General features: G+C 63.6%; 1 protein-coding gene across 1 annotated transcript; it reads right to left on the bottom strand.

Moving 5' to 3' along the window:
• Positions 1-553: 553 nt before the first annotated feature.
• Positions 554-8,493, bottom strand: TNFRSF14 (TNF receptor superfamily member 14). Its single transcript, XM_025374336.1, has 8 exons — positions 7,553-8,493; positions 6,501-6,609; positions 5,885-6,010; positions 4,375-4,530; positions 3,638-3,728; positions 2,526-2,674; positions 1,463-1,494; positions 554-1,234 (listed from the first exon to the last, which is right to left on the bottom strand). The coding sequence occupies exons 1-8, from the start codon at positions 7,619-7,621 to the stop codon at positions 1,118-1,120; spliced, it is 849 nt and encodes a 282-aa protein (XP_025230121.1). The 5' UTR covers positions 7,622-8,493; the 3' UTR covers positions 554-1,117.
• Between the last annotated feature and the right edge of the window lie 1,464 nt (positions 8,494-9,957).

Here is a 9,957-nt window from a genome sequence, read left to right as displayed (position 1 = left end):
GGGGGCGGGGTGGAGAGGGCGTGCTCAGAAGGGCTGTGTGGCTCCTCCATCCTCATGGCATGGCAGCGGGGTCGTTCCCCTCACTGCTTCTACCTCCAGACGTGGGTTAAGGGGCCACATCCCAAGCACAAAATGCATGTGTGGCTCAGAGGCCTGGGGACACCCCTGCCAGCAGGACCTGGGCCTGGTGGGTTCCCGGTGTGGGTGGGTTGGGGGGGAGCTGGGCACAGTGGGCGTCACTGATGCTGGGATTTCTCCATGAACTCAGGCAGGAAGTGTAGGTCTGATATAGATCTGGGGTTTCTGTCGGGCAAATCTGAGACCATTTGAGCATCAGAATCAACAGCAACAGCCTCGGACAGAGTTAGCGAGGTCAGGAGAGCCCACTGAGAGCTCAGCTGCTGGGATGTGAAGGAGCGGGTGGGGCTCCTCCCTGGGTGGAGTGAGGGTGGAGTGAACCCCCCGGCGTGCAGGAGGAGGTCAGACATCCCCCAAACAGCCCAGCAGCCATCCTGGAACTCCTTGTTCAGCCAGAAACACCGGGAGGCGACAGTTTGAGGAGAAACAAGATATTTACATCTTCCCACAGCATCTCCCCAAATATACTGTTTCACAACAAATAGAAAACAGGAGCCAAATTCAAATCCAATTTAGAAAATTACTTTAAATGTGATATACATTCAATGCCACATTGTGGCCAACCCAGTCCAGCCTTGGCCGTGAGGCAGTGCCCGGGGCCTGTCCTGCTAAGACCGCAATATTCAGACAGGCAGACAGCTGGGGTCTGGCGGGCCCTCTGGGCTGGCCAGGGGGGCTGGGGGTGTGGTCCCTGAGCGCGAGGCAACTGGCACTCTTCCTCAAGGCTCTGGGGAGCTGAGGCTGCAGCAGAAGGGAGGCCCCAGGCCCTCGCTGGCCCATGGGAATGGCACGGGGCGTCTCCAGCCCCACCCCAGCAGGGGCTCCACCTCTCCCTCCACTGGAGGAGATGGAAGCCAGCCCAGGGGGGAGCCCCCAGGCCTCCCGGCTCCTGTGGTTCCACCAGGTGGACAGCCTCTTTCAGCAGCCGTCGCTCCAGGTATCTCTGGCGTCCGGGTACAGAGTCTGTAGGTCAGCGGTTTCAGCTCCTCCCAGTGAACGCAGGTTCTGTCTCCTCCACGGCCACCGTGGTGATGTCCGGAGGGGCCTGCAGGGCCTCAGTGACTATGGCTTCACCTTCTGCCTCCTGTCTTTTCCGCTGCGGGCACACAAAGCGTGGAGACCCCGCCTGCTCAGGCGCCCCTGGGACTCCAGGTTCTCGGTTCATTTTACTGTTTTCAATTTGAGGAGGTGGGTTCTCTCCTGAGCTACCGTGGCTGTACTTGAAGGACTCAGGACCCTCAGAGAACTGGGAGCCCCCACCATGTACACCAGAAACACCAGACTCAGCGGGGAGGGGGGAGGGGGAGGGGGAGGAGATCAATACCTGAATGGAGACGATCACCTTGACTACATCGCCTGCAATGCACAGACACACGGGTCAGGCAGGGGCAGTGTCCGATCAGGGGACACAGGCTCATGGCAATTGGGGTCTCACGGTGGTGGCAGGGGCACCAACTCCTGCTTCTCCCTGGGAGACCGTCCCCAAGGGACTGACCCTCTCTGAGAGCGGAGGAGGCCAGCTGTTTTGGGACTACTAACCCAGCCCGTCCCCCCAGGAGGCCCAGCATGGGTGAGAGGACTGGGGGCGCCCAGCCCACCTCCCCAGCTGCCGCCCCCAAGTGCATAACTAACCCTAATTCAACCGTCATCTGTGGGAGGGGGACAAGTGCTTCACAGTGGCGAGGCCCTGCCCACCACACCAGCAGGTGCCCAGCTGGCTGAAACTAAGCTGCTCCCCCGCCTGCCCCGAAGCCTGAGGCCCTGAGACTTCCCTGCATTGGAGGCCCCGGGTGAGGATTAGGGGCTTTGCTGCCGCCTGGCTGGAGGATGGGGCTGACTTTCCCTTCGGACCTCAACGCTTAGAAGCTGCATTCCCAGGGACTGTGCACAGGGCTCCCAGGGCCACAGCCGGGTCTACACTGCTGGGTCAGTGCCCAGGAGGCCAGGCACAGCACAGGTGCCCAGACCAGGGCGGGTAGGTGGAGGAATGAATGAATGAATGGCCTTACTCAGTGAGGACATAGCCTTGTCCCCAGCAGGGCGGCTGTTGACCCTCAACCCAGAGCCTCTCCCAGCTGAGCACAGCCTGCCCTGCTCCCTACAGCCCTGGGGGGCAGGCGGAAGCACGGAGTCATGGAGTGCGTGGGCAGGGGCGGCAGAGGGCTCCCTGGTCAGGGGTCCCACCTTCCCTTCCCCCAAGGAGGCCACCTGACCTCTGGGCTCCAGCCACAGCAGGAAGCCCACCTGCCCCAGCCTGCAGCTCCCCCTCCTGGGAGGAGCCGTGGATCCTGGAAAAGCTCTGGGGCCACCTCCCAGGTTTGGGGGGACAGAGCTCCGAGAGGCAACGACTGGGGACATGAGCCCTGATGGGGCTGCCGTGTGCTCACCCCTTGACTTTCTTCTTTTCACACATATGATTAGGCCAGGTATTAGGCCAACAATGACAATGACGATGAAGCTCCCTGAGAGAAGCCACCACACCCAGCGGGAACTGCTGGTCCCAGGTCCGGCCTCCGTCACCAGCCATTTGCTGCACCTGCGGGAGTGGGGCCGAGGATGTGGGAGCGGCAGGTGCAGCACCCGGTGTTCACTCAGTCCCAGGGAGTGTCCCCGGCTCACAGGTCCCCAGGCAGTGAAGACAGGTCCCAGGGAGGCTGTGCTGGTGGCAGCTCCTCAGGATGAGACCTCAGAGGTCTGTCTGACTTTTCCAAGCCCAGCTATGGGGAGGTGGAGAGAAGGAAGGAGGAGAAAAGAAACAAGGAGAGATTGGGCAAAGAAGACAGGACGGCAGAGGGAGGGGGAGAGAAGCGGGAGGCAGCCAGCAGTGCAGAGACCCCCAGAGAAGGGGAGACCAGTGGCAGACAAGGACAGAAAGTGGAGGGAGAGCCAGTGTCGGGACAGAAACGGTTAGAGCTGGAGATGGACAGGACCAGAGGACGAGGAGGGCAGAGTAGGATGGAAGGCCCCACCGCCGCCTCCCTGCGGGCCACCCCTGCTCCATCCCAGGCTCCACTGGAGGACCCCAGCTCCTCCCAAGAAGCTCTGAAGTCTCAGGTCAACCAGGGGCCCGGGGTCAGCATTTAAAGGTGTCCTCCCGTAGGCAGACGAAGAGCAGAGTGCTCACTTTCCCCCTCCCCTGAAGCCCAGGGGCTCCTCCCATGGCCCCGACATTCAGGGACACCCTGGGTCAGTGACCCAGGAGTGTCAGGGAACAGGGGCTCTGGAGGCAGCCTGCCTCTGGGCCTGCTTCTGGGAAGGCCTATCCTGAGCCTCCAGGAAGCTCAGATCTGATAAGGCTTTGTCTGGGCCCATGGAAGGGGTTATCTGGGGCACACAGGCTTCAGCCATGCAGCTCTCCTGGATGCAGGCATGTAACCAGGGTGCCATCCAGGGTGGGACCTTCAGGCCTTTCTGCTGGAGAAGACGGTCATCTCCCAGGGAAGCAACGTGGAGCCCCCTCCCCAGGGCACAGCGCTGGGCCTCCCCCGGGGCCACTTACTTGGTCCCGTGCTGGCACTCCTCCAGGGTCCCATTGGAAGAGAAGGTCCCCGGGGGGCAGTTCTGACACAGGGTGTCCTGACTCTCAGTGCCTGAGAAGAGAGTAACAGGCAGAGGACGCTGAGGGCACCGGGCGGGGAGGGGCTGGCGGCTAGGGACTGTTTGTCTGTGAGCTTCTAGACCTGGGTGCTCTGCGGGTGACGGGAGGCCTGGCCGGGAGGGCCAGGCCCGCTGTTGGCAGTATCAGAGGTGAGGCCTGGGGCGGTGGCTCTGGCTGTCCTGGACCTTGAGAAGTTGGGATTTCATGAGTCCAGGAGTCCCTCTGTGTCCACATCCTGCAGTGTTGTGGGGGCTGCCGGGCCAGGTGCCAGGCCAGGGCTGGACAGTTACTCCTCCTAGACTTAGCTTGGACAGTGGCATTGACCGTGGTCATTCCCATAAACCCAGGCACCATGCCTGGGACCCGAGAGTGAGGCCTGGGGACTGGGGAGTCCCAGAACTCCGAGGTGGAGCCACCTGGGGTGGCCTTTCCCTGCCCCCTCCCCCACCTCCATTGCCTGTTCCCCACTGGGCTGCTTCCAGGACAGGACTAAAGTGGGTGGGCCTGGTGCTGGCCAAGGTTCTGTCTCACCAGGGCCCCTGGGCAGGCCATGACGTCAAGGAGACCTGGGGCTCCAGATAGCGGGGCACTAGGGACCAGGGTGGAAATGGGAGGGATGTCCGCCACCCACTACTTACCTCCCTTCTGTACCCTCTGGCCCGGGCTGGAGGTGGCGTAAGCGCGGCACGCGGCGCAGTGGTCCCCATCCTGGATGATGCAGAAGTGGCCTGGGCTGCAGCCACATAGGGCGTTCGCTGTCGTGGAGCAGTTCCGGCTTGTGCGCAGGCCCATGGCTGGGGTCCAAGAGGAGGGGCTGAGAGGGATACGTGGCGGCCAGGACACCACCCACAGGCCAGAACAGCATCCACAGGCCAAGGACTGCTGCCAGGGCCCCTGGCCAGGCTGAACCCCTGGCTCAGCCAAACGAGGTGCCCGGAGGTGCCTGGCATAGAAGACCTGAGGCTGGGAGGGACACCCAGGGACGGCAGAGTTGCGTGTGGGATGAGGGCCTGAAGGCGGGTCCCGGGAGGGCCTTGTTAACGGGAGCCAGGCCTCCTGGAGAAACTAGCCTTCTGCCAGATGGGCAGGATGCCAAGCTCGCACTGTCAGTTCCAGGACAGGGTAACTCAGACAGGTCCTCACCCCACGTGCCCACCCCAGACACCTGCCCCTCAGATGGGCTTCCCATCTGTGCAAACTAGGCCATTCCAATGGCAGAGGCAGGTAGGGTGAGAGCCCCACTTCTTCAGGTACTGGTGGAGGGGAGGTACCAGCTGGGCCTGAGCCCCTCCTGAGGGCAGCCTCACCTGCCACCTGTGCCCCCACATCCTCAGCCCAGGCAGACAGGTGCTTTCACAAGAGGGGAGGGGCATGGGGGCACGCAGGTTGAGATGTGAGGCCCAAATCCCAGCCTGCATGCATGAACCCCCAAAGCACTCCAGCTTCCTCTTCCGTTCATGGCTAGCCCACCTGCCTCGTGCCTCCCTGTAGGCTCAGGCCCTGCCCCCAGGTGTGCCATCAGCCCTGTCCTGCAGATGCCGTACTGCCTGGCCCCAGGGAGCACTTGCCATGCTGAGCCTGGCATGAGGCTCCAAGAGGACAAAGCCACTGGCCGCCATGGACAGGCTCTGCGCTCAGTGACTCAAAGGCACGCCTCTGGGTCTGGCTCCCCTTTCTGTCTGCCTGGACTCAGGTGGGCACCAGCCTCCAGGTGACCCCTTCCCCTGAGGTCATGGGGAAATCAATATCTGGAGGAGAAAGGGACAAGAAGCCCTGTGGGGAAGCAGCAGGTCCCAGTGCCGGCCGGAGAGCCCCAGCACCACCCCACTCCACTTTGCAGCTAGGGACGTGGGAACAGGAGAGGTCTGGGCACCCACCCAGGGCACCAGAGGAGCCAAGGACGAGGGCTAATGGTCAGTCGCCAAGCTCAGGATGGCCCACCTGATAGCCCCGTGACAAAGTGAGAGGTGAGACAGAGGTAGACGGGGGCCGGAGGCTGGCCTGAAGGCATCCCCTGCAGGGTGCACTCATGGAGATGGGGTCGGGACCTGGCCTGGGGCAGCCAGGGCCCTCCTGGGGCACTGTGGTCATGGAGAGAGGGTGTGGGGTGCCCGAGCGGAGGCTGGGCCGGCTGTGTTGGCCTCCTACCTGGGTCGCACATTTGGCACTGCAGACACTTGCTCAGGCCATTGAAGTGAGCAATGTAGGTCCCCGGAGAGCAAGGTTCACACACCGTGCCCGTCTGCTCCCCGCAGGCCTGCCTCACGTGGAAACCTGCCACGCAGAGAGTGGGAACTTCGCATGTCTGCAGGAGGCCCCTTCGGGAGCCCATCCACCACTCCGCCTGCGCCCAGAGCCCGAGCAGGGAGACACCAGCTAAGGGGACTCAAATGGCCCATGAGCTGTTCCCCGAGGGACACAGCAGCCCATCAGCCACGAGTGGAGCCGCTCTGGGGAAAATCAGAAAGTTCTGGAAGCACGTGGGGCCTCCTGGGACACCTGGCCCGGCTCTGGTATGAGCCTGTGTCTCTGGTCACGGTGGGTCAGCCACGTCTCTCAGACCATTTCCCGTGCAGTGTGACTGTGAGGGTCCCCCAGGGTGAAGAGTCCAAGCTGCTGGCCTGGGGCTCCTGCCCTCCATATCTGTGCACCTGGGCCCACACCCATGGCCAGGGAGCAGAGAACACAGGGGTGTCTGGGGCAGGACAGGGCAAGAGTGTCTGCCCTCGGCCCACGGAGCTGGCCGCCAAAGGGCCGCACATACCTGGACCGCACTTGGGACAGCACTCGGAGCCCACTGGGTACTCGTCCTCTTTGCAGGAGGGCAGAGCTGGGGCGTAGCAGGGGGATCCCAGGAAGGTGAGATACAGCACCTAAGGGGGTCAGGACAGGCGTTGGGAGATGTCCTGGCTGCCCCTGTGGGCTCTGCCAGACTTGGCGTCACAGCCTGAGTCTCCCCTCTGTGCAGTGGGGAGGAGCGGCAGTGCCTGGTGGAGAGGAGAGAATCGGGCCCCGGGCCAGGCTCATGGGACAACCTTGCCAACCTGTGGAGCCCGGGACTGGGTGGGGACCGCCCTTCCTCCAGCCGTGATGACCCTGCCTTGCAGCATGGAGCCCTGGGAACTGGCACTCTGCCCTCGCCAGGGACTCCCCACCCCACACCTGGGAGCCTTGAGCCCACTGGGCAGACAACCTGTCGGCCCCCTGCTGGCCTAGGCTGGATCTGCTGACCCCGAAGAGCCAGCAGGGGCAGCCGGGGACGGGCCCCAGGGGCTCACAAGCCAGACAGTGGGTCACATCAGGGAGGGTGGCTCTGCTGTGGTCTCATTCCTGGGCTGGCTCATGGGCAGTCGGGAGCCCCTGATGGGGAAAGGGGCTGGACAGACAGGAGGGTCACATGAGCACGGAGGGTGTCCCCACCCCTGTCCAGCCCCCTGCTGCACACTGATCTTATCACCTGTCACCAAGGTCAGGGCTGCCGGAGAGTTGGGTCACCTGCTCCAGGGCCCCGCCCAGAGACGCCCAGAGACACCCAGCCCCCAGAAGTGCCCACATCCTGCCAATGGGGGCTCACCAGCTGCCCGTGGATGGAGTGGTGAGCGGGCAGCACACACAGAAAGAGGTCTGCTGGGTAGGGCTGTCGCTCTGCCGCTCACCTCACTGTGGTAAGCCCAGTGCTGGGGGTCTGGGTTGGCCCGAGATCTCCGGGCAGCCGGGGACAGGCTGGACGCAGGACCCAGCAACGGCCAGGACAGGGGCATGGGGAAGAGATCTCTGGGGGGCCCTGGGGTCAGAAGTGGGATCTGCGAGGCTCACCAGCGTCAAGATGTCGGCTTTGGGGGCGGGTCTCCGGGGAGGAGACCCCCAACCTCCAGGAGGCTCCATGCCTCAGGCTCAGACTGGCAGCCCAGGAACCCAGCTAGCAAGACGAACTCCAGCAGAGGAACTCAGCGCCATTGCTGCGACCGTCAGCTAAAAGAGAAAGCAAAAGAGAAACCGCCTCGGTGTGACAAGCTGTGCCTCAGAACCCCAGTGGCAGGAGAGTGGGCAGCGGTGGGTGTCTGGGAGCAGAAAGGGGCTCAGGCCTGCTGGGCGGAGCAGCGCTGGGGGACACAGGCGGGCCCTGCGGGAGGCAGGAGCTGTCCAGGCAACGCTGAGGGGAAGGGCCAGTGTGACGGAGGCGCCTGATGGGAGGGGCCAGTTCTCCCCCGGCACCTTTCCAGTCGGCCCTGGGTTTCCTGTAGAAGGGGGAGCCCCCCAAAGTGCATCTGTGTTTCCCCACCTCACTCACACACTCAGGGACCCCTGGCTGCTCCCCATGGCGCTGATTGACATTTTTGCCGAATAAAGGGGCCCTGTGGGTTTCCTGTTCCCATCTCAACTTCTGCTGAACAGGGTAAACTTCCCTTCTGAATCAAACCGCCAGAATGCGGTCTGGCCAGTTTCAGTCACAGGCCCACCAGGGCTGTGTCCCTGTGTGAGGGATGGGAAAAGCCCAGAGTGCCCCCGCCCCTCCCCTGGGAGGGTGGAAGCGCAGCTCTTACTCCCCCTGCAGAGACGCTCCTCGGGCTGGGAAGGCTGCTGGCCTCACCCGGTCTCCCTGTGGACCCTGCACCCCAGCCTCCTGGCTCCCTGTGCCCCACTGGGCTTCCCTGCCCTGCAGAGCCTGGCGGTGGGGAGACCACTGCACGGAGGCGGCCCACAGCCCAGAGCCCCAAGGCAGGCACCAGTGAGTCCCTCGTGATGGCCTCACTCCCTGCATCACATGGAACCTTGTGACCCATGCGACGACACTAGTGCCCCGTGGCCCCTCCCTGCTGCTGGCCGTGGTGCAGCCAATGGAAGCCCAGGTCTGTCACGCACCGCCTGTGCTTGCCCAGGGCAGGTCCCGGTCACCCCCTCTGGGAGCTCCGGCTCCACACCAGGAACTCCCACCTCCAGCAAGCCCATCTGCTGGATGCCTGGCCCAGGACTGCACCAAGCCCCTCCTGGTCCTGACTTCTGCCGGGGACTCCCTCCAGGGTCCAGCCCTGGCCCCTGGGGGACTCAGTGGCATCTGGTGGAAAGGACCTTGGGGATCGTGCCCACCCTGACCTGCAGAAGAGTTGGCAGGGTGGCTGGCCACAGGAAGCTGTGGCAGGAGCCCAGGACCCGCACCCCGACTAGAAAGTGTGCAGCCCCGCAGGCCAGCACTGGAGAGGGAGCAGGCAGGGGTGAGGTTAGGCAGGCTGTGGTGTGCGCCCCTGTGGGACCAAGCATCCCGAGCTCCAGAGGCAGGTGCACCGCCGACCACCGTCCGGGGTGGATGAGCCCAGGCCCCAGACTCCAGCACTCTGAGGCAGGGTGGGGGACCAGGTGGCGCCCAGTGGAGGAAAAGCCCCCAAGAGACACCCAGGAGCGTGGACTCCCACCCCACGGCTGGAGCCTGGGAGAGGAGCCCTCTCTGCTGTTTCCCTGGTGCACTCACATCCTTGGCCCTCAGTGCCCCCTGCCAGGAATGCCCCCCACATACAGAGCCCCCCCAGCCCACAGAGCTGCATGGGGCTTTCAAAGAAGAAGGGGGCCCCTTTCATCCTCCACTCCCAGGTGCCCCAGGAGGGCATGGGGGCTCCAGGGTGCAGGGACAGCACGTTCCCTCCCCAACTCCCCAGGAACGCCCAGCCTCCAAGAGCAGACACAGCGCCTACGCCTGCTGGTACAGGCCTCCAACCCCACTCTCTCAGACACGTCCTCAAGCCATCTCATCCACCCCACCCTGGGAAGGAGGGAAACTGAGGCATGGCAAGAGACAAGACTAACACAGGTATCAGTGATACTCGGCCCCTCCTGCCCCACTTCAGCTTCCCACGCCAAGGCCCCGAGCCTGACATAGGGTCCCAGGTACCAGGCCTGAAGGGGGCTGAAGGGAACCCGTCTGCCCCACCGAGAGTGGAGACAGTGCCAGGTCTTTGCTGAAACGTCACCTCTTCCTTGAGGCCTTCTCTGATTGCTAAATAAGCCCTGTCCCCGGTCCCTGCTCCATGTGTCTGCCCGCCTCGGCCCTCCGCCCGTTTTCTCCCTTCTCTGTGGTCTGCCCGCTCTCCTGGAATGCAGACTCCAGGGGTCCAGGGCGTTGCCTCCCGGGCAGCAGGAGGAAAGGTCCTGGGCTCCTGACCCAGCGCTCAGCGCCCCCCACTAAGTACAGCACTCACTCCTTCATCCATCCAGCGCAGGCTCTCCCG

The sequence above is a fragment of the Theropithecus gelada genome, unplaced genomic scaffold (genome assembly GCF_003255815.1).
Source record: "Theropithecus gelada isolate Dixy unplaced genomic scaffold, Tgel_1.0 HiC_scaffold_282, whole genome shotgun sequence".
In the NCBI taxonomy this organism is placed as follows: Eukaryota; Metazoa; Chordata; class Mammalia; order Primates; family Cercopithecidae; genus Theropithecus; species Theropithecus gelada.
Note: the sequence above shows the minus strand (reverse complement) of the source record. Positions and strands in the feature narration are given on the sequence as shown.